Genomic DNA, 24,816 nt, shown 5'->3' with positions numbered 1-24,816 from the left:
CTCCCAAAGACACACCTTGCCGTCAGATCCTTGTCTCAGGGTCAGCTTCCGCGAAAATCAAGCCAAGGAAGCTCTCCAGACCCGTTAACAGTGAAAAAGTTCCTACAATTTCCAAACACCCAGGCCTGGAGGGTACAGTGTTCTTACTGCCTAAGAAAACATTTAAGTTCCACAGCTGCTTTCTGGTCAAAGTCCTCTGGCTCTAAGAAAAGCCCCTCCCCGCAAAGTCCTTCAGACACGTCCTCTCTGCCTGAGGCTCTCCCATTCTCCAGCCATTTTAGCCCAGTCCCTACCTGGGGTTGAAGAAACTGCGAGGATTTTTAGTGCAAAATAACCACACCGCTTTGGGCTCAGCACCACTCCAGGAAGGAAATAGTCATAATAATAGCAACACCAGGAGCTAACATTTATTGAGTGCTTGTCATATCCCTGAAAGAAGGTAAGACTTTACACAAATTATTTATTTTGGTTCTCCTAACTCGAAGACACGTGGCTGCTTAGGGGCCAAGAGTGCCCAGAAATAAAATCAAAGTGGGCCAGTTCATTCAGTCGACAAAGATTTATAGGAAAAACGTATACATTTATTGAGCACCTACTAAGTTTCAGACAATGTGCTCGGTCGAGGCATGACCACGCCATATGAGTTCCCTCTTCTCTCAGGAGCCACATTGTAATGGAGTACTGGGTTCAGTCAGGATGACTTTGCCCGCCCCGAGCCCCAGGCCAGGAGTTTCTAGTTCCTCTAGTGGGTAGAGGCTAAGGATGTTGCTTAACACCCTACAATGCACAGGACAGCTGGCATAATAAGGAATTATCTGGCCTTAAAGTGTCAAGGATGGGAAACCCTGTGAGAGGAAGGAGGAGAGAGGATGACAAAAAAAACAAATGAAGAATTTCGATATGTGAAGCCTGAATTTGCATCCTCCTCTCGGCTGGTTATCAATCTGTAAAATGCTATTCGCATTATAGAAACCCCTCATGGGCATCCACAAATGGAGTCAGGGTCCTTTTATTTTTTTCAAGATTTATTGGGGGGGGGGGGGAAGGGGAGAGAGGATCTCCAGCAGACTCCACACCAAGCACAAGCAGAGCGGATACGGGGCTCTATCCCACAACCACAAGATCATGACCTGAGTCAAAATCAAGGAGTCGGTCCCCCACCGGACTCTGCCACGCAGGCGCCCCCAGGCAGGATCCTTTCTTAAACAAGGGTGCCCATCACAGAAAGGAAGTCTGAAGGAAGTCAGAGATGGGCTCTGACCTCCAGCACATTCCACAGCTCAGCCCGGGGCTGGGTTTGCCGACTGCTGTTTCTGTCAACCCCACCCATTCTCCTTATGTAAGGAGAGATGCACTGACGGGTCTTTTCCGTCATTTTACACATCTTATCACTTATTTATTCCACCTCATTTCACAGAGGGTTTGAGGCGGAGAAGTAGATATAAACAAACAATCACACATCCCGACCAGGAACAATATGAATTAGAAGAAGGGGCGTGGCGGGTTTTTTGCGATGGTTGTTGTCTGTTTGGAATCTCTTCTCTAAAGCACTCCCCCTCAAAAATGTCACGTACACAAACACACCAGCTCAACAGTGGTCCTGCTCAGTCTGTGACACTAGGATAGAGCAGACTCTTTCCACAGCCCCCAGTGAACACATGATCCCAGAAGGACCAATCAGAGCACCACTCTGCCTGGTGAAGGTGATTGGTGCAAGGATGGTCATCTGACCCATCTGCGCCCAATCAGGGACCTCTTTAAGGCTCGCTCTCCCACCTCATGGAGAAATACAGTTCTCCCCTCGCGGGGTTCTCCCATTCTCTGGGGTCTGGAAGCTAAGGACAATGCTGGATTAGGGACGCCACCCCAGGGAGCGAGCCTGTCTTAAAATTAAGTCAAGAGAAGCTCACAAAATCTAGAGATGAAGAGATAGAGCTCTGAGAAGACTTGTTGAGACCTAGCCATGTCTGAAGTTCAGTGACGTGGCCCACTGAATCCCTTTTGCTTGCATTAATTAGGCTTCTGTCGCTGGAACCTAAAAGATCCTGACCTAGTACAGGGCACGGACCAAGAGGAAAGCAAAATGGAAACCAGGGAGCAGCAGATGAGGGTCAGTACAGGTTTGAATTTGTGTGCCTGTGGATAAGCAAAGCGGAAAGGGTAGGCTGACCGCAGTCATCATTTTTCTTTGCCCGTAATGAGAACACTGAAGCTCCTTAAGAGACGCAGAGCTTTGTCGGGGCGCTGGCTTCTCAAAATGCGATGGGCTTCACGCAAGCAACTGCTGAGATACGGAGATGGTGTCCTCTTTGATGGACACCCTTCAGCAAATGTAAGGACAGGATTTGCAAAGCTGCTATCTAGACTGTTGTGGATGCTGAGGGATTCATCCTTACACGGTTGGTCATTGATTCTGTGGGATCAGGAGAAAGGCAATGTGCTCCAACAATGCACATTTCTGAAGGTTCTTTCCACATGTGAACGTTCCTGGAACCAGTTTCAGAACATTTCAGCCACTAATAATTCTCAGCCTGTTTCTGCCCTTTCCTGCTCAGAAATAAGCTCACTTCAACCAACTTCTGAAGGTTCTACTCTCCCCTCCTGAGAAGGGAAGTTCAAGAGAGTTAGAATCTCTGTCCTTCAGCCCTGAGAAAGATTGCACTGAGGTGCCTGCCGATGTCTGGGGGGGGGGGGGGGCGGGGGGAGTGCTGTCCTCGAGAGCTTCCCCTGTCCTCACCTCCTGTCTCCATGATTAATGCAAGCTGTTACGATCTCACGTTACCATCAGGCTGTCACTGCACTGAGGATCTCCAATGGCTCCAACCCAAGTAACAGACTGTTCCAGAGTCTCTGTCGTTACAAAGAAAAACAAAAAACCCGCCATGCCCCTGAACTTGTCTGGGAGCAGTGATGCTTTGATGAGGCACAGTCTAACCATGTACCATGGACAAAGACAGATTTGTAGCCAAGTATTATCACTGTGACACTAGGGAAGACAAGGTGTGGTTGTTTTGTTCACTTGTGTTTGTTTGGTTTGGTTGGTTTTGCTGCCCTTGGAAGTGGGCCAGTGGTTTTACATGCAATGTCATTTCATCTTCATGGCAATCCATCAAAGTACTAGATAATAGCACCACCATTTCCTACAGCAGCAGGGAGAGGATATGTACTTTACCCAAGGTCACACCATTAGTGAGAAGCAGAACCCATGAACTGGACTCATGTCTAAAGGACCCCCAAGCCCGTGCTCTGGTCTCTGCCTCAGACCCTGGAAGGTGGGCAGCACCTTGTGGGAACAGCAAGTGGGCAGAAGAACCCCTTGCCCCTGGGATTCATTCAACAAAAAATGCCTTTCTTCTCATCGGGGTCTTGTGTGAGTCACACCATTAAAATATGATATCTGGGAGGATCAACCTTTAGTTGAGTATCTACCCCTTATACCAGAGTCCAAGTTAGTTAGCTGGGTAATCAGGACCCTTGAGACAGTATTTCTCACAATACCACCTGGGACCATCTATGTCAGCATCAGCTGGCAGAAAGGTGAAGACTGTTAAACAGCCGTATGTCCCAGTCCCAACCCCAGACTTGCTCTCAGCATCTCTGCCCCAAGAGAATGAGGCTCAGCTGAGGGACCCTGTAGGTACAAGCCCTTGCAGAGAACCTGTTCTATGCTGGGCATATGCTAGAGGCCTTGTCATTTCTATCATTTCTATGATGCTTCATCGAGTATCACCATGAGGGCAGGGGGTGGGCATGAGTAGGGGGAGGCAGGTTGAGAAAAGTTGATGGAAAGGGGAAAACACGAATTGGACAGATTTAGGGATTCAAGTCCCAACACAGCCACTTGGACGAGTTACTAGCTCCCTGGGCATGTTTCCCACATAGTCTTCAAATTCATATGTTAAAGCCCCAACCACCAAGGGGACTATATTTGGAGAGAGGGCGGGTGAGGGGGTAATAAAGGGTGAATGAGACTGCAAGGGTGGGGCTCTAATCTAACAGCACTGATACCCTTTTAAGAAGAAGTAGAAACACCAGCTATCTCTCCTCCACCACGTGAGGACACAGCAAGGAGGCAGTTCTCTGCAAGTCTGTATGACAGTGCTCCCTAGGAACTAAAGGGGCTAGCACCTTGATCTTGGACTTCCCAGCCTCCAGAACTGTGAGAAATAACGTTCTGTTGTTTAAGCCATGGAGTCTGTGGTATTTTGTTATGGGAGCCAGAGCTGCCTGAGCAGACACGGACTATTAAGTGAAATAAACAAGGTGCGGAGCTGCTTGTGTAATAAATGCACAGAATATCTTTGGGACGATAGACAATAAACTTGTTACAGTGGTTGCCTCTGAAGAGGACAGGGCATTAGAGGACAGGGGACACCTACTGCTTATTTTACACCTGCTTTTACTGCTTGTTTTTTTTTTTTTCTCTCCATGTACATATTGACCTATTCAAATAGATAAATACATTAATCTTTAAAATGCACTCTATGTAAATGGGCAGAAGACATTGCCCAGAGACCTAGGGAAGCTGTCCTTCTGAGAAATCTCCAGCTACACAAACCACTAAAAATCAATCCCTAAAACTCCAATAACTATGCCAGGCAAGGGCATCAGTGGGCTCGCATGGCACAGGGGGCGGGGTTGTGGTTCACAAGAGGACCGGCTAAGTATGAGGGTACCTGGCCGTATGTTCTGCTCCAGGTTATAATAGTGACCTCAAAAGAGACGTCTTGGCGGTATGGAACAAATAAGCCCCTACTCTCCAGCCAGCCCACACTGTGCCAAAGAGTAGGCAAGTCATCAGGCAGGGGTTAGATGGCGTCAGCTGTTGGCACCAAGTAGGGGTTTAACAGAACTGTGCGCTGGAGCCCCATCTTGTGCAGGGGTCTGAGGCCAGAGGGAGCAGCTAAAATCATGTTCAGCCAGAATTCCCCGCGATGGCTGTTTCTCTGATTGAGCACCAGATGAAGTAACTGGCTTGTGTTTAGGGGCCAAGTTATATGAAAAATGCATATCTTTAAATGCTAGAATCACACTCAGGAGAAGCTCGTGGGAAGTGAGTCTGTCTGAGGCAAAAGCAGACTCATGTCTCCCATCTCCCTTCAGCATATGCTCATTGTGTGGAATGGTGACCAGAAATACCGACATTATTTATGTTCTCTCTCTCCCTCTCTCTCTCTCTCTGGCTCCCCCTCTCCCATTCACTTCTTCCCATCCCTGACCTGAGGTCACAGAATTGAATCCACATAGCTTAGAAGTACTGACGCCTGACTCTCCTCCGTGGTAAGGTACGAAAGCATGGCATTGGACTAGCCTGCTCCTCCTCCAGCCATGGAAACTTAGAGAATTGTTATAATCAGATCCCAACTGCTTAAGCATCCCCAGTTTCCTAGCAACCCTCCAAACGCTTTGGTGCAGGGCTGGAAGGAGGATTCCAGGGCTGAGGTGGTGCCTGGTGCATTCGAGATTGCTTGGAGCTTCCCCAAACTCTTTCCAAAGGCCCTTCTCGTCCACCAGCCCAAGAGCCCAACAAGACGCCTGTTAGTCAGACAAGTGATGTAAGGCCGCACGCGTCTGCTCAAGACCTCTAAGAGGCTCAGTTCGAAATTCCTTAACCTGGACCTCAGGGCCTTCCATTCATCAGTCAGCTTCATCACCCCTCACTTCCAGTGCCAATCCCTCTGCCCCAGCGAGGCTCATTCCTCGGCACGTGCCCCAGCAAGCTTCTGCAAATGGGCGCCTCCACGCATCTCCTTCCTCACCGACCACACCCTCCTCCCTCAATACATTTCCTACCTCAATTTCCCTCCCCCATGAATGATCCCTTGGTGCTCACTTATGCCTACTTCGGCGAGAGACCTTTGATAAGTTTCATTATTATGCCTAATCAGAGATACAAGGCAAACACATCCTGGAAGGGCTAAGCCACAGGGAGAGAAAACAATGCAGGAAAAGCTGGCGAGGCAGCATCCAGAAGTTGGGAAAAGTGAGTGGGATGAAAGTCATGAACAGATAGCAGGCCAAATAAATATCCAGAGGTGGGATCAGGCAGAAAACTAGATTTGTTTGGACCTTTGGAGATTTGTTTCTCTTTTGGAATACTCAGCACCCATTCCCTGCTTACTGTGCCCAACATCTCAGTTTAATTTTGGAGGTTTTCACCTCCCTCACTATGCATGATCATGTGAGACTGTCATTCAAGGTACCAGCCCTCCCATGCCAAGTGTCAAGCACATGACCCACTGTGGGCCAACCACACCTCCCCTCGGACCTTAAATTTAAGTGGAGCGGGCACAAAGAGAGAAAAAAGATTACAGTGATTGACATCTGCAGGGGAGCCCTGCTAAGACCATGCCGTTAGCTTGTGCCACCAGCCCTGGTTAGAGCTGCCCAGGTTCCCACCATCCCAAACTCTGCTCTTCAGATGTCCCTTCAGTTTTATGAACTATACCATTTTCTTCAAAAGAGTTCCTTTGTTGCATGAGTCACACGGCACTGATTTCTGTTGCTTGTAACCAAAACACCCTGATACGGACGATTGACCCTAAACCTTGAAGGAGGACAGGGATTAGCATGCATAGAAAGGAGGAGAGAGAATTATTAATAGCCTTGGCCTCCACTTCTTTGGTTAGGCTGTTCTAAGGGGCATGGCTGATGACTTTAGGATGGACATAAGGCCAACTCCCTATTAATGAGGCCTGCTTGAGAGCAGAATGGATCGCCTCAGGACATAATGAGTTTACCACCAAAGAAGGTGATGAAAGAGGGCCAAGTTCACATTCACTCGGCAGCGTTCTTCAAAGTTAGCTCTCCAGATGTTATTTCCTCTATGGATCCATGATTATTATACAGAAAGATGTTTAGTAGATATATTGGTTTGAAAAACACAGAAATGAACAGAATTGTAAATGGCTTCATAGCATTTATTCTGAGTCTCTAATGTGTTAATATGTTACTGAAAATCTCCAAGAGGCAAGAAAGCATGTACGTATTCCCAAATTTTATTTGGCCAAGAAATGCTCATTTTGCAGAACATCTCAAAGGACTACTGTTCAGTGGAACACCCACTGGGAAGCACTATGACATGGACAGATCAACCACTGAGACACAATATAATAGATGTAAAGCATGTAACACAGTGCCTAGTCACAGTAGGTTCTCAGAAATTGTAGCGATAGTCTATACTTAGTATCTCACTTTGCTCCCTCTCATTTCTGAATAGCATTTCTCCACATTTACTTATATAATCCCTTCCCTTCCCTCACCAGACTCTAGCCCTGTTGGGCTTCCTTTATTTCCACAGGCTTGATAAAGTAATTCCCTGCCTCAGGGCCTTTGCACATTCTGTTTTTTCTGCCTAGAATACCACTTTCCCCCACTCTTCACTTGGATGGTTCCTTCTCATTCATTCTTAGACTTCATTTTAATTGTCACCTCCTCAGTGATGCTAGCCTTGTTATTCTTGATCCTGTCACCTTCCTTGTTTCATCCTATGCATATCACAAATAATAATTCTTACTTCTTTTTATCTATTGAATATAAGAACAGTTTCCCACCACTCATATGTATACTCTAGAGACACATGAGGTTGGAGATGTGGCTTTTTTTTTCCTCCACTGTGTTTAACTAGATAATGCAAGACAAAGGTCTGTGCAATGAATATGTAATCCACTATATAAAGGATATTGAATAATAGAATATGTCCCATTTTCAACAGATTTATAAGAATGCATATGGATTCTTCATGTTGCCCTTTATTACATCAGCCATGGTTTAAAAAACAAAAACAAACACAGGATATACTATTAAGATACAGTCCTGGGTTGGCTTGCCTATAGGAAACTAAAAGGAATGTAGTTCTGATATGTAGTTTTGTGGGAGTAGCTTAGAGCTTCTCAATAGCTTAGAGAACCTAAAACAACAAAAGGTTTCATATGCCTCAAACTGTCCATTCATGTATCCATTCATTCATTCATTCATTCAACAAAGATATGCTAATCACCTATTGCACATTCAAACATCACACATTAGGCACTACACACTTGAGGCCCTCCCAATCCATCAATTTGGTTTCTATTCCCTCACTTTATATTTCATTTATCTTCCCTCATTTACAAAATCATAAGTCCTTTTTTTTTTGATAGAGAGAGAGAGAGAGAAAGTATGCACGTGCAAATGGTGGGGGGGGGAGGGAGAGAGAGAATCTTTTTTTTTTTTTTTAATAATGATTTTTTATTATATTATGTTAGTCACCATACAGTACATCCCCAGTTTTCGATGTAAGGCTCGATGATTCATTAGTTGTGTATAACACCCAGTGCACCATGCAATACGTGCCCTCCCCACTACCCATCACCGGTCTATCCCACTCCCCCACCCCCTCCCCTCTGTAGCCCTCAGTTTGTTTCTCATAGTGGAGAGAGAGAATCTTAAGCAGTCTCCATGCTCAGCACGGAGCCCAACACGGGGCTCAATCCCACAACCCTGAGATCATGACCTGAGCTGAAATCAAGAGTTGGATGCTTAACCAACAGAGCCACCCAGATGCCCCCTAAATCATAAGTCCCTAGAGGGGCTTTTATGTTATGTGTGGCAGAAATAGGGATATATATATATATATATTGCACACAAGCAGGGGCCATGGCTGATCAATCTTAACACTCATGCCCACTGAGCTGGAATAGAGCTGCAAAATCCCTTTCAACACTCCACTTCAGGCAGCAGCTAGTGGTCATGAGTGATAGCACCCAAAAGGAACCCTAGGTGCCTACTCTGGGTAGAAGGAAGAGCCCAGGCTTTGCAGTCAGACCACAGTGTGTTCAAATCCAGGCAACAGAAGGATAGTTTGGGACAGTTTACTCTGTCAGATACAGATAATCCTACCTTCCCTTTGTTAAGAGAATTAAATGAGCTAATATATTTGAAACACCTCTATACAGTAGGTGTCCAATAAATGCCATGGGAGCTCTTCCTTTTACCCTAAGTAAACCTCATAGAAGGTTTCACATACAGTGATTGCTTAACAAACTGGACTGGCATGAACAGAACCTTGCTGAAGCAAGCACAGTCGGGCACAAAGATGGAAAACCAAGAAAGCGTAACGAAAACCAACTTCCGCCCTCCATCCCCTCTATCCACAACACAATCAGTCCCACTTTTTTTTTCTCCATACTTTTACTAAAAAGTATCCTGGGAGGCAGGAGATGCTCAGAGAGTTCATGATTGAAAATCCTAAGACTGAATCTTTTGTTCTTAAGTGCTTTTCTTAGCTTGACCTGATTTTGCTCCAGAGGTGAGGATTATAAGATCTGGTAGCATATTTGGGGCATTTTGGGACTCAGAGTCAAAGGGCGGGTAAATACTTGATCTTAACCATGGGTAAGCCATGGCTTAGGGCTTGCCATTGGATGATTGCCCAATTACAGGATATGAAATGAATCTGTGGGTCTGTTGTGATTTTTTTTTTCCTTGTACTCGCCACCTCCTCCCTCTGGGTTGTTAAGACTTCCTTTCAAATATAATAATTAAATGTGGAACATAGCTGCTGGAGATAGAATACTCTGCTTGGCAATACATTTAAATCAATATTGTGATCTGAAGCAGGAGATTATTAAGGTTACTTCGCCCCACCAGAGTTAAGATTTTTTTTTATTATCCATATCAACAAACTATACTCATTGCATAAATATTAAACACACCCAATTCCTTCCTTAATTTGCTTTCATGCTGATGAAATTGAGAGACAGCATGGATAGGACATTAGTGAGGCAATCTAAGATCCAAAGAAGCTGAAAGAAATGGAGGGAAACACTACTGAAAAAAATCTATTGTGATTAAATCGGTGGACTGGACTCTGAAAGCATTCTCTTTGTGTGACAATTCATAATTTCCAGGTAATACTGGACTATCTGCTCATGATCTTCTAAACATATGCAACTTCTCTTAGCACATAATTTGGCATCTGCTAGATTCCGATAACAACACTGAAGGTTTAGTCCACAAGAAATCAAACCCCAATGGACTGACAAAGAAAAAGTAATAGTGGCAATTACTTGAAAATGTGCCCAGGATTGTATTGTGACAGCATTCACCTCACTAATTTCTATAGAGCACATACCATGCACCAGGCACTGTGCTAGGCAGTGAGGGATACAAGTGCAGAATAAGACAAAGTCCCCAGGATCATGGAGCTGACATTTTAGTGGGGAAGACACAAAGAAAACAAGTAACCAAGATGACTTTAGGAAGTGAGCTATGATGAAAATAAAACGGGGACCAAAAGAGAGGGACGGTGATAGGACCCTTTATATAGGGTAGGCTACTTTCTGTAGGGAAGGCTTCCCCCAAAGGTAACAGTTTAGCCAAGACCTAATGATAGGAAGGAGTGTGCACTTGAAAAGATCTGGGGACAAGTATCACCAGCAGATGGAAGAGCAAAAGCCAAGGTCCTAAGGTGGCAGCAATCCTGCCATGTTCAAAGAAGAGGAAAGAACTTGCTGTGGTCAAGTGAGATAAAGAGTCGAAGGACAAGAGCTCGGGCAGGTTATGTAGGATCTTCTCGGCATGTGAGAAGTCTGATTTTTTTTTTTAATGCAGTGGAAATGAGCAATGGAAAGCTCAATTGGATAGTTGTAAGCAGGTAATGTAATTCATGATGTAATGAAATTAAAGTGAAGACCTAGATTTCACTATTGCCCAATGCTCAAATGTAAGGAGGGGAAGCAAGAGCACTAGACCTGGAGTTTGGAGATTGGGGTTTTAGTCCTTGGAGACGGGGGTTCTAGTCACTTAGCTTAGACTAGTCACAACTAGTTATGTGGCAGGACTTCGTTAGTTTATTTACCAAATATTTACTAATTGCCTACTGTATGTTTAGGTGCAAATGTTGGGACCTAATCCCAGACCTCAAAGAGCTCCCAGTCTATTAGGATGAAATCACAAGAGAATTAGCCCATTTATGCATATATTTGGGTATTCCTGGCTAATAGGCTATAGTCCCAAGTGATTTTTGTAAGATTTAAATGAGATATATGCTTTGAAGACTGTAATTTAGAAAAGGTAGCTTTTCCTTACAGAAATTGATATTCTTTTCATTGCAAGTGACAGAAATCCAACTCAAGCTGATTAAGTTTGAAAGATATTCAATCTCTTAGGTCACTAAAAATCTCACTTCAAGTGTGGCTGGATCCAGAAACTCAAACAGTATCATCAAAACTAAACCCACTCTCCCCATTCTGCCTTTCTGCATAATAGCTTTATTCTATGGAAGGTTTTCCACCTTGTGGTGAAAAGGTGGCTTCCAGAAACTCCAAGAGTACATCCTCTCTTCCCTGCAACCCTATCAGTAAATTATTTTCTCTCCAGTACAGCAACAAAATTGTGGACTTGGTTCTTATTGGGTCACCTGCCTAGGCTTAACCCATCACTGTGGTCAAAACAACTCTGAAGAAAAATAACAAAGTTGGATGACCAACACTATATTATCCCAAAATTTAGAATACACTGTGGAAACAGAATACATTTCTTGGCTTATGACTGAGTCAAAAGCTTACACTTGGAAGGGGAGGATGAGATTAGCTGCACCCAAAACCTAGGTGAGAAATGGTTCCCCCAAAAGAAACATCAAGGTGATGTTGCCCAAAAATTAGGTAATTTTAGGCAAGAAAATTTATAGATGATGATTCAGTACTCTAGTTTAATTGATGTGACCAGCTAACTAATCTCTGAATTTCTTTCTAGTGCCAAAATTCTATAAATTCATTCACTCATTTAGCAATACACATTAAGCATATACTGTATAGCAGACACTATCACAGGTACTGGAGACTGAACAATGAACAAAGTAGATGAAATTTGAGTATAGAAATCATACACGGTACTTACATGTTGACATAAAATGAAATATTCTAGTTTACATAGAATTAATATTATATGACTAAAGATCATGTTTCTATCTACAAAGGAGTTATTAGAGACAGAAGCAAGATTTTCAGTACTATATTATATAAAATTTTTATGACTATATGTATGTATGTCATGTTCTTGTAAGTGAAATAATAATAAATACATGTTTTAAGAAACGTACCAGAATCTGAACCTCTAAGCCAATTAGGGAACAAAAATGTTCACAAGGAACAATTTTTAAAAACAAGTTTATGCAATATCTTTGTTGGCTGTTACCAAAGAATTGTTTGATTGATGACCATCTTTGACTTTGAAAATATGCACTAACATTTTCAAGTAATGCCTCTGAAGAATGAGGCACTTCCTCCATTACTTGTTACTCAATAAAGGAGGTCTAATACCACATGCTTCTCTTGCACAACTTCCAATTCATGGGCTCTAGGCAAGTCAATATTTTCTTTAAAATGTCAAGAATATCTAGGGCGCCTGGGTGGCTCAGTCGTTTGGGCGTCCAACTTTTGTTTTGGCTCAGGTCATGATCTCAGGGCCAAGAGATCAAGCCCCAAGTTGGGCCCTGCACAAAGCATGGAGCCTGCTTGGGATTCTCTCTCTCCCTCTGCCCCTTCCCACCTCCACTCATGATAGATAGATAGATAGATAGATAGATAGATAGATAGATAGATAAATATAGAGATAGATAGATAAAATCTTTTTTAAAAATGTCAAGAATAGGGGCGCCTGGGTAGCGCAGTCGTTAGGCGTCTGCCTTTGGCTCAGGGCGTGATCCCGGCATTGCGGGATCGAGTCCCACATCGGGCTCCTTGGCTGGGAGCCTGCTTCTTCCTCTCCCTCTCCCCTGCTGTGTTCCCTCTCTCGCTGGCTGTCTGTCTGTCACATAAATAAATAAAATCTTTAAAAAAAATGTCAAGAATAACTGAATATTTCAAAGAGTTTCATTTGGATTACAGGTAAGGCATCAAACTAAACTAATACTGAACCAATAGATATAAAGTCTATCCCTTCCCTCCACAACTTTAAGTCCATTTCAGAGAACTGCCAAGTAAACATGTATTTGTCATCAGTCACTGTGTCTTAAGTATTCAATAAAAATTTTAAAACAATGTTAATTGGATAAGTTTCACTGTCGTATAACTTAAAAAAAAAACATACATTTTCCTGGTCCTCAGTTTCATTACTTGTAAAATGCAGAGAATGGACTGAGTATAATCTCTGGGAAGTCATATATGTATAAACCTACATACCTACACACACACACACACACACACACACACAGCCCATTTCTGCATCCCTAGCACCAACCCCAAGTATTTATTCAATAAATACTCATTCAATGAGCAAACCATTTAAGGAATAATCAATGATTCCCCAAACTGCAAATCCTTGTTCTCATTTTCAACTGACTGGAGGGAAAAAGAGAAAGAGAAAAAATAAGGACAGGGGAATGAGTTTTTCATAGAACTAACACTTCACTTGATTTAAGAGTTGTATTTTATTTCAAGTATTTCTTACCTACATGTTTAGTGTTAAAATGCCCATACCATTTATGAAATGATGGTGATAGTATTTTGTAGTTATTTTTACCGTAATTTCCTTTCTCAGCAAAATTGAAAGTTAGTACACTATGTTGATCCCCAGTTTCTCAATTTCTTTACAATTTTTAATCATCTTTCAAACCAAAAGTGGGGTGAACCAAAGGCAAGATGATTCCTGAAGTGCCCTCAAGCTCCAAAATTCTAGGAGATAAACTCTTCTTGCTGGGTGGTTTGAACCATATAAGTGCATACAGGGAGTGATTCAGCACCATGGAGAGGTCTCCAAATGTGAGTCCATCTTGGGGGACAAAGGGCTGGAAGGGAAGAATGAAGGGGGGGTAAACAGAAGGGGGAATGAACCATGAGAGACTGTGGACTCTGGGAAACAAACTGAGGGCTTCAGAGGGGAAGGGGGTGGGGGATTGGGATAGGCCGGTGATGGGTATTAAGGAGTGCACGTATTGCATGGTGCACTGGGTGTTACACACAAATAATGAATCATGGAACATTGCATCAAAAACTAAGGATATACTGTATGGTGACTAACATAACATAATAAAAAATTACTATTAAAATAAATAAATAAATAAATAAATAAATAAAGTAGAATACAGTGCAGGCTCTGCTTTGAACATGGCAGTCTTCATGTGAGCACAAAACTCCAAGCCTAATACCTAAATTAATGAGTTTAAATCTCCATTTAATGAAATATTCAGATTATGATTACACTTAGTTTCATTAACTGCATTCTCAGAATAATGTGATGGGGTTTCCTTTTCAACTTGTAATTAACTTTATTGAGAATTCTTATTGGGGTTTTTCAAACAGCTTCCTAAAACCTTATTATAAATTATTTTAATATATATATTATGGTATTAAGCTATATTGCTTAATTTTATGCCAGCTGTTATTTTTTTTAAAGAAGAAAAAATTCAACACTAATCTTGAAGAACAGCAAGCTGACCGAACCAAAGAGAAGACTCTGAAAAGAATCTATACTCAACTCCTGACAGCTAATCCTGAAGTTTGTCTTCCCATGTCAGATATGGCATTTTTATTTTCCTACTCAAAGCAAGGTGACCCTAACCAAACAAAATCCCCTTCTCCCTTTATATAATTCGTATAAAACTAATCAGACCTGCAAGAAAAACCTATATTCTTTTTTTTAAAGATTAATTTATTTATTTTAGAGAGAGAGAGAAGAGCAGGGAAGGGGTAGAGGGAGAGGGAGAATCCTCAAGCAGACTCCCCACTGAGCATGGAGCCTAACATGGGGCTCGATCCCAGGACCCTGATATCATGACCTGAATCAAAATCAAGAGTCAGCCACTCAACCAACTGAGCTGCTCAGGCGCTCAGAAAGACCTATACTCTACAAATGACAGATCTCCCCTCAACCAAAGGTGAGGAAAATCAGTACATGAAACGTTTCTGCTTTCTTTCACTGTGATTCTTGAAAAGTTGTTAGGGCGTATTTCCCTCTTAGAACGAAATACCAGTTTTTTTTTAAAAAAAAAAAAAAAAGGTCCTAATCTCTTCCCTCTCCTTCAGTCCCAGGTATTTTGAGTGGATCTCCTGCATACTCCCAGAGCATCCTGACCTTACTCCTACCATGCTTTTTTGCAATTACCTATTTACTCCACTGTCCCATAAATTCCAAGAGGATAGTTAATATTTTTTGTCTCATTCGTCTTCATACTTCCAATTCCTAGTACGCTGCATGGCTCAGAGCAGGATTTTAATACGTATCACTTAAATATTGACTGACTCAATGGAAATTTTAATGACAAGGAATCAGATATATTGGCTGAGATCTGGGTCCTCCAAAACAGAAATAGTGATTTTATCTCAACTGGTCCATTTTCAAAGATTAGTATAGTCTAATACAGTGATTCTTAGCAGAAATCAATAAACGAGGACAGAAAGAAAAGAGACGTAACTGGAGCATCGCCCACTGTAGGTCTTTGGGGAAAGACACAAGAAAGATCATGAATAGAGTACAAAGTTAAAAGCCAGAGAGAGATGGGTTCATGTCTGAACCCATGTACAGGATCTGAACTCCTTACTGAATATGTCTGTGGCCTTGGGCAGGTTACTTACACTCTCCGAGCCACAGTCTTCTCATCTAGAACATATGGGTGCAGTACCTATTTCAATACCTATTTCTGTTTTATGTTTTACTCCTTTAATATCCACACTAAGCGTCAAAAACATAGTAGGCATGTTGCATCATTTAATCCCGATATAAAAACAGAAATGCTCTCTCAAAGAAACCGTGACCAAGAATAGGCTTTCCCTGGTAGGGAAGTAACAAAACTTGGCATCTTTTAAGCTAAACCAGACACTGTGATGGGCACCTAGGCTTTCTTTACAAATAGTCCTACAGCTGCTTTGAAGCACTTTGGAAAAGCAATGCAAATCTAATTAGGCAATGCCATGTGGCCAGCATTAATAGCAATTTTTGAAAACAGCCCAGGAGGTGGCTTACAGAAAGTGGTAGGGTTTTTTTTCTTTTTTTTAAGGGCTCTGTTTCTCTGTTGCCTGAACACACACATACACACACACCCTCACACACGCACCCTCATGCATACACAGTCTCATTTTCTGGGTGGAAACACAAGACATGTTTGAGAACATACAGATTCCTACGGGCCTGGTCTGCTACTGTAAATAAAATATTAAAATCAATATTCCTAACAGAACAAAAGCTCATGTGTTTCAATGGGAATAGGAGAAAAACATAAGACAGGAACAAATGTCTAAGAATGGGACAGCTGCTTCATCAGAGCTATTTCCTTGGGAAGAAATTGACATATTCTTCAGTTCTCATTTGCATCAAAAACATTAGTAGTAACAAACACACACACACACACACACACAGATTGTGTTATCAACTGACACACAGAGTGAAAACATTTTCACTTTGAAATATCAACTGCACAATGAATTCATGCTGGTGTGTATCATCGTCCCCTCGTTAATGGACCACATTAGCACTAATGTTCACTCACTCCACAAGTAATAATGGTAACGACCAACATTTATATGTTACCAGCCATTATGCTAAGTTCATTATATGTGTTAATGCATTTAATCCTCCCAACAATCTTGTATTTTCCTCCTTTTATATTATGGGACACTGAGGTTCAAAAAATTAATTTAATTTTTCCAAGATACGTAGCTAATAGGTGACAGAGCAGATACCCAGTGCAGTTTCCTCTGAGACCTGCCAAGCCCATATCCCCCACTCCCTCATTGCACTATTGCAAAGTCATATTGGACATGTTCAGTTGGGCATCATCCACACGTCAGAGACTCATCTATAACATTGAATACTTCAAGAGAAATCCAGAACTCTTGATCTAAAACCACACAAAATTGATTCAAGCCATTGCACTTGTTTTTAGCTACAAATGTTTTTAGCTAATCCAGTTACAGAACCAACCCCTAATTCTTATTAACTCTATAATTTACTGACCCACGTGCCAAAACCATAATAGTCATAGATCTTCAGATGGAGAAGTTTTAGCCTGCCTGACTGTGGGAAAGAATGTTCACCTTTCAGAAACAAGACTGTTGGTAGCTGTGGCTGGTTTGAAAAGAAGTAAAGCCTCACGGGAGTTGGAATTAGCCAAGTTCCCTCAAAATTCAAAATCCCAGGGGTCCTGCTAACAGGTTCCACTGGGCTTTATGCATGTGTTTGTTCATTCAGCAAACATCATTGAGCACTGTATTATCTCACTGGAGATACAGGGGTGAATAAAACAGACACAATCCCTGCTCCCACCCCAACAAAGCTTCAAAGGCCAACCTCCACCCCACTTCTCAAGCATGGCCTTCTTGGAGAACCTGCCCCACCATAGTCATGAGAGGGGCCAAGATACTCTCCACCGCATCCAAGTAATTGAACCAGAGTCAGACAGCTGATCCGGGGAAGCCAGGCCACTGCTGGTCAGACACGATTCACATCTTCTCTCTCTGAATAATATGAACTAAAAGACACAGCGATTAAGTGCATTAAAGACAAAAGATCGTGATGCTTTATTACTCACTCCACCTGCTGAAATCCCAAAGGTGGCCCTGAATCCTACCCTTCCTGGGCCTGAATATTCACCAGAAGATACCCCCATGTGTATCCGACAAAGTTCAGGCTATGTAGTCAGACAGACCTGGGTATGAATCCTACTTCCTCTATTAACTAGGACTCCATGGACAAGTTCTTTCATTTTTAATTTCATCATGGATATTTTCAAATATACACAAGGACAGAATGAACCCCTATGTATTTGGCCACCCAGCTGAAATTATATTTTCCCCCTTCTGTTTCATCGGCCATCCCCCACAATTTTATAGTTTCCTGATGGTTTTTAAAGTCTATCTCAATCACCGTGTTAGGTGAGTTCTTCCGTTTCCATGAAATCTCGGTTTTCTCCTTCATAAAACAGGAATAACAATACCCATCCCATAGGCTTTTTCAAAATTCATGGGACAAAAATATATGGGGCTTCTGCCATGAGCCAGCCCAGTGTCCATGGCTTGCAGGGCCACTATGACAACACACAGCGCTTGTTCTCATGGAGTTTATGTTGTATGCATAAATAATGAGGAAAACAATTCCAGAGGGAACAAAAGTTATAGAGAAAAATCATGGGGAGATGGAGAACAGTAAGTGACCTGGGGGCCAATTAGGCAGCTTTGTAGGTAAGACGTAAAAGGGCAGAGGCCTGGGAGACGGTTTCTATAGGCAGAAAGTACAGCAAGTGCAAAGATCCTGAGGCAGGGATGAGCTAGGCTGTTTGAGTGTTGTTTTCAGTACAAAATGAACTAAGGTATCCAAAGCTTTAACACAATGCCTGGCACACAGCAAGTGCTTGATAAATGTTAGCTACTGTTTCTCCTAAGGAAGGACTCCACAAGATTCTCAGTACCCTGGACTATATTTTGGAAATAGCTCTCTTTCCTACAGTGCCAACCGATCTTTGGGTTCACCTAGAATATCCTTTATCAACTTCCCCATTCTGCAAACACCTGTACCAGAAGGAGAGGTCATGTAGCATGGTGGTTAAAACACAGACCTTGGGGTCTGACTGGCCCCATTCGAAACCCAGCTCCACCTTTGAGTAGTTGTATGAACTTTGGATAAGCCATTTAACCACACTGAGACTCAGTTGCCCCACTTTTATGAGGTGAAAATAACAGTAGCAACCTAATAAGGTTTTGAAGATTCAATGTGTTTGGGGTTTAGAATGCTGTCTATATTAAGTTACTGTTAATACTGTACTATCTTACATATGTTGGAATCTTACACACCTGCCCTGATTCGGAAATTGCCCCGATTTTAAAAAGATAGTTGGGAATATTCCCTACCAGTGCCTCCAAAAGTCAAGCAGACAACATCCTTGGTGCCTTGGTAAATACGGATGAATGAATAGAACTCCATTCGGCCCTAGACACAAGCTGTACAGCATCTTCAGAAGCTAAACCATGAATCTGCCTTGCATCTGGTTCCTTGCAAACCCACTTGGGAATGGTCCTGGGACAGTAGGGGGTGGGGTGAGGCTGGAATGGGAGCCTGGTCTTTCTGATGGATTCTAGATCCTGAAACATCAAGCTAGCATTTCTCCTCAGTTCAGTGTGAGATCTCACCTGCTCAGATTATGCAGCTAAATAAATAGGGGAACATCAACCCAATTCCAAAGAGGGGTTGCCTGTCTGGGTGCAACGGGAGGGTACTCTGTCCCACCGGTCTATGTGAGAGCACAGTCAGTATATCAACTGGTTCTATTCCAACAATGACCAGGTGAATAATTTTATGTGGCTGTTTTTATAGACACTGGGAGACACTTTTTATACTATGGCAATAAAGGCTTTGTAATTGCTGCTGTCTTATTTAGGGTTGTTTTCAGTCTTTACCACATCATTAAACAATACTGCCAACCAAATCTCTACTATCGAGTTTGCTGTACTAAATACAATGCAGCCTTCTGGAGTGGATCCTGGAACAGAAAAGGGACATAAGTGAAGAAACTTCGTGAAATCCAAACATTATCTACAGCTCCGCTAAAAATAATGTACTAATGCTGATTTCTTAGTTTTGACAGGTGTACCACAGTAACGTAAGATGTTCACTTTAGGGGAAAGTGGGTGAGGAGTATACAGAACTCTGGGAGTTATCTTTGCAACCTCTCTGTAAATATAAAATTATTCCAAAACTAAAACTGCATTTAAAAAAAAAAAAAGTGGCTGTTAATACAAACGAGTTGAGAGACGTGGACCCAGGCTCCCTCCTTGTAGCCACAGCCCTCACTCCCACCGCCCATCCTTAGGATGAGAGGGAGCCTATATTTACCCTGCGCTCCCAAAAGGATGGGGAGTGCCACTGGCAGGCTGCGAGGCTGGGGTGGGGGGAAACAGAAGCACGTTCATAGCACTTGAGGACAAAATGTGCCTTCAAAAGCAAACTATAATTATACAGAAGCCGAGGAGCGTTTGCGAAAAATCACCATCTCATCTGAATCCGCATCCTGTTCATCAAAGAGGTCGAGGCCCTTTTGATTATCAGACTAAATATTTTTAGGCAATATCACTGAATGCCTGGAAAGAACATGAATGGCATCCGCTGAAGAAAAATCGTCTTCAGATAAAAAGGCAAGTCTTGCATATCACAGAAAAAATCAACCCTAGGAAATTTATAAAGGAAAATTGGCAAAATTTCCCCACGTTGAAGCTTTCTGCCCCCTCCATTTGCCTTTACCGTAGTCCTTCCCCGCTCCCTTCCTTCTAAATACCCACAGACTTTTAATTCTCTTAGCGTTTGACCAAAGCATAACCAGGAAGGAGTCTAGCATTAGTATTAAGATGAAGAAAGAGAAAGAGGTGGAGAGGAGGATTCTCTTAAAGCTATGTCAAGTGGGTGACTGAATAGAGAGAAAAATGGCATTCAAGTTTGGGCTATCGAATTCCCAGTTAAATGTGGTCACTTGAATGTTTTGTGAAGAACACCCCAGCAATGGCATGATGGGCCCCTTTTTGGTATATCACAAATGGATGCATCTTTCTTTCCATTTTTTGTATTTGCAAATCTTCATAGTTTCCACAATATCCAGAAAGGGTTTTATATTCAATAGGTGCATTCTAATTCTGGCACCTAGAGCTGGTCTAACTTCTCATTTGGACTGGATTCCTTCTCTCCTAGTTCTCTATGGGTCAAATGGGCTCTGGCAACTTCATGGCTTCTTGAACCCCTGATAACTGATAAATACAAGTCATCGAGGCCTATCCTCTCAGTGACCTCCCAAAATCATTCCTTCTCCTAAACATGTAAATTTTCCCTGTGTCTATAATATATAAATAGCTACCATGAATCAATAAAAAGACAAAAATCATTACAAGGAAGCCTATCATTACTACCAAGAAGTACTGAATTAGTTACAAAAATTGAACTGATTAATGGAAATCTGTGGAAGAGCTACATGCTTCTTATTTTCCAGATGTTCCCAAGAATTCTAGGAAATAAGGACTAGATCAACCCAGCAGCAATATATAAAATTAACATCTTGTTAATGCAAGAATGCAATGTTGGCATACACCTGGAATTCTCTTCTGTAGTTCACCAGGAATGCTCTGGTATACTTCAACCCAACAGAATATTACAAGACACATTTCTTTTAATTAGTATAAATATCACTGATACTGACTCAGATACAGACTAAAAGCAAGAATCATAAATAAACCCAGTTAGTCTGCCACGAGAGACTTCTGAATTACTCAGTGCCTGGACCCCCATCTCTGAGCACTAATTTGTTTTCAGTACAACTTTAAACAAAAGTCCCTTATTGAAACAAGATTCATTAATCCTCCTTGCCCTTCTGCCTGATGCAATGATGAAACATGGTTGACTTCAATGAGTTTGTTAATCCATTTGAGTGCTGATTCAAAAATCATCCTAAAGATTGAAACTTCACATGAGAAACTTGTTAACAGTCATCTTGTACAGCCAGGGACTCAACACCATTTCACCTTTGTCTCCGCCATGATGGCGTTCGCTCACGTGTCATGGCTAGAACCCACATACATCTCGGTTCAACTTATTTCCCAGCAACACCTGAAAGAGAATGTGCTCATTTCCTTCAAAGCCAGAATTGGGCTCAGCAATTGCCGTGTCAGAGTTGGTGCAATTTACCGTATCTTTCAGGGCTGTGAGATTGGGTCATAAAACTTCCAACTGCTGATGTATTTTGCTCTAAAATGTGGCTATTTCTCATGCCATCCTACGACCCAGTTCATAAATAAATAATGTCGAATTATTTAATACAATGACACTTAAGACATTCTATTTGGTAGCCCATTTTCAAACTGTGTAAATGTTGACTTTACAAATATGCTGCAACAGTTTTCCAAGGTTATGAAAAATTATCACCACGCAGAATCAGAGGATTCACATCACCTATATCAAATACTGCAGATTTATTCCTCTACCCATTGAGCAATAAAAATTTGTAGCCAAACAGTCCAAAACGATGATTCAGCAAATAAAACACCATCGCAACTCTGCTAGCAGAGTTTCAGCCAAGGCAACCCAGGCTCTAAAATGTGTGATGTTTTTGAGAACCTCCAGCCACAACTAAATGCATCTTTTAAATTGTCTCGCTTTTGTTATTTTAAACCAAGCCCTCCACATTACTTTAATGTGGGGGTTACTTGAAAACATAATTGCTAGGAATAAACACGGTAGGATACTATTGTCAAAAACTTAACAATCTTGCTTCCCCCCTCCCGTTAGTCAGTACATCAGCTCCATAACATATGTTGTATATAAAGACCTTTGAAAGGAAAGAAAAACTGAGGGAACATACCAAGATCCCCAAGTATGCTCTGTCAGCTAAAGAATACCTAAAACACAATAGCGAATGTAGCATTTTTTTCCCTGGCCAAAAAATAGAAGGGAATTTGCTACTGTTAAATCACACGTACACACCCCAAACCAACATAACCACAACTGAACACGCCACACTAGGCACACATGTGCAAGTGCACGTGCATACACACACAGAGTTGTTTGTGATTTATTTTTGCCAAACTCTATTTGTATGAAAAAGAGATCAAATTCTTCCAAACTAACTATCTGTTCATTGAAAACAGTGTGAAACCTAAAGGTTACAACTGGTCTACCTCAAGAAGCAGACAAATAAGCAAATGGGCCATTGGTTCACTGATTTCCCATCAAGACGAACCGCTAAAATGGGTTACTGGCTAAGAGATTAACTATCTCAGATGAACCAACAAAGTCACCCATTGGTTAACGAGGTACCCAACCATGATGAACCAACCAAGAGGGCCATTCGTTAACAGAAGAACCAACCATAAGAAACCAACCAAGGGGGTCACCCTCTAACAGAGAAACAAACCAAGTGAAATCTGATGATGCCAAACACAGCTTCATCCCGGAGAGATGAAATCAAACTTCTAACTAGTCAACAAACAGAAAAGCTCTTAGTGAACCCAAACACAGACCTGAAATCTAGACGCATGACCACCGCAGGGGTCACCAAGGGGGGGGCTGGGAATGGACCGCACGACTATACTTACGAAGATTATTTATGGGGGTTCTGGTATCCATGTTTTCATAATGCTGGACATGAACCACAATGTTGAGGTCCCTCTCCATGTGGTCAGTGTTGCAGTGGCCCTGTGGCCTCATGACATCTGCAAGGGCCCTGAAAGAAGAAAGAATTTAAATCTGTTCATTCCAAACACAATGATTGGCACCTGCTGTGCTCGGAGCACTGGGCTTAGGAAGACAGGGCCCCTGACTCCACGGAGCTGACATTCTAGTTAGGGGTGGGAGGGAGGAAAAGACGTAAGGAAGTAACAAAGATCACTGCAATTACAGGTTACATAAGGACTCCGTGCAAAACAGTCCACATGCTCTCACAAGAGCTATGTGAGCGGAGTATCACCCCCCCTCAGAGAGTTGTTGAGAGGATTCAATGAAGAATCTATGTAATATGTCTGCACCCCATAAACTCAGTCCCCCCTCATAGCTAATGCTAGATCCCACAATTCACGTATAGCAATGGCCCACTATTAGCAACAAACATTTATGCAGTACTTACCATAAGCCATGCCCCATGCTAATCATGTTATATGCCTTAATTCAACTAAGTAGCATACGAACACCTTCTAAGGTTTATTACTCCTTCTTTGCCCATGAGCAAACGAAGGCTCAGAGAGGTGAATTAGCCCGCTGAAGGTCACACGGCCAGTTGAAACAGGGCTAAACCAGAGCCTATGCACAGCTCTGCACACTGCGTCTGCTGGGTTTCCTGCAGCTGGCGGGGGTTGGGGGGGATCTGGGGCAATCCAGCCACACCCCGTGTGGGTGCCCCTGTTAATCGGTAGCTGGGATGGAGAGAAAGCATACAACCTGAGTCACCAACTGTGTTTTGGGCCCTTCCCATTTATCATGTTTAATCTCCTTGACGCTCCCCCAAGGGTTGATATTTTTTACTATTATTCAACAAATAAGAAAACAAGGTGAGAGGTGTTAAGTGATCGGTTAGTTTCCCAGGGCTGCTATAACAATGTGCCACAAACTCGGTGCCTTCGAACCACAGAAATTATGGTCTCACAGTTCTGGAGGCCAGAAATCTGAAATCAAGAAGTCGGTAAGGCCACACTCCTTCAGAAACCTATAGTGGACTTGTCCCTTGACTCTTCCTGGCTTCTGCAGGTTGCTGGAAATCTCCATCTTCCTCTGGTGTGTTTCCCAGAGTCTCTGTCTTTTAAGGACACCCCTCATACTGGGTTAGGGGCCCACCCTACTCCAGGATAACCTCGTCTTCAATCACGACACCTGCAACAATCCTATTTCTAAATCAAGTCACATTCTGAGGACCACAAGATCAGAACTTTAAAAGAGACTTTTTTTAATGGGGGGGGGGGGGGGCTGGCACCCAGTTCGACCAGAACAGTGACCTTCACAATTAGATGTAAACTTAGCCAAGCCGCTCCATGTTTGCACACAGAACAGAACAGAGATGGCTGTCAAACAGATACCACTCCTAAGGTCAGACCTCACCAACACGTTTACTTCTCTTTACCTGCTCTCCATCACGTCTTTATTTCGATGTAATTATGCTGGAATGGTAGGTATAACTGCAGGTATAACTGCACAGGTGTGTATCTTTGACATGACTAGTGTTTTTACCATAAACCTCATTGTTTCCTTCTCTTTGCACAATGTGAGAGCTAGCCACGTTGCGGACTGTGAATCTCCTTCACGCTGTGGTTTCACGGTGGAGAGGCAGGGTGTCAGCCCTGCTTACCCATATCCCTGGTTAGGAGAACCTAGATGGTCAGC

At 42.6% G+C, this 24,816-nt stretch overlaps 1 protein-coding gene across 1 annotated transcript in view; it reads right to left on the bottom strand.

The window, feature by feature from the left end:
- Positions 1-24,816, bottom strand: part of SHISA9 (shisa family member 9) — a 266,534-nt gene that overhangs the window by 230,457 nt on the left and 11,261 nt on the right. The window contains exon 2 of the mRNA XM_026520300.2: positions 23,043-23,170. Within this exon, the coding sequence (XP_026376085.1) occupies positions 23,043-23,170 (128 nt within the window). The remainder of the gene's footprint in view (positions 1-23,042; positions 23,171-24,816) is intronic.

The sequence above is a fragment of the Ursus arctos genome, unplaced genomic scaffold (assembly GCF_023065955.2).
Source record: "Ursus arctos isolate Adak ecotype North America unplaced genomic scaffold, UrsArc2.0 scaffold_2, whole genome shotgun sequence".
NCBI lineage: Eukaryota > Metazoa > Chordata > Mammalia > Carnivora > Ursidae > Ursus > Ursus arctos.
The sequence above is the reverse complement of the archived record's forward strand: the minus strand, read 5'-3'. Positions and strand labels throughout refer to the sequence as shown.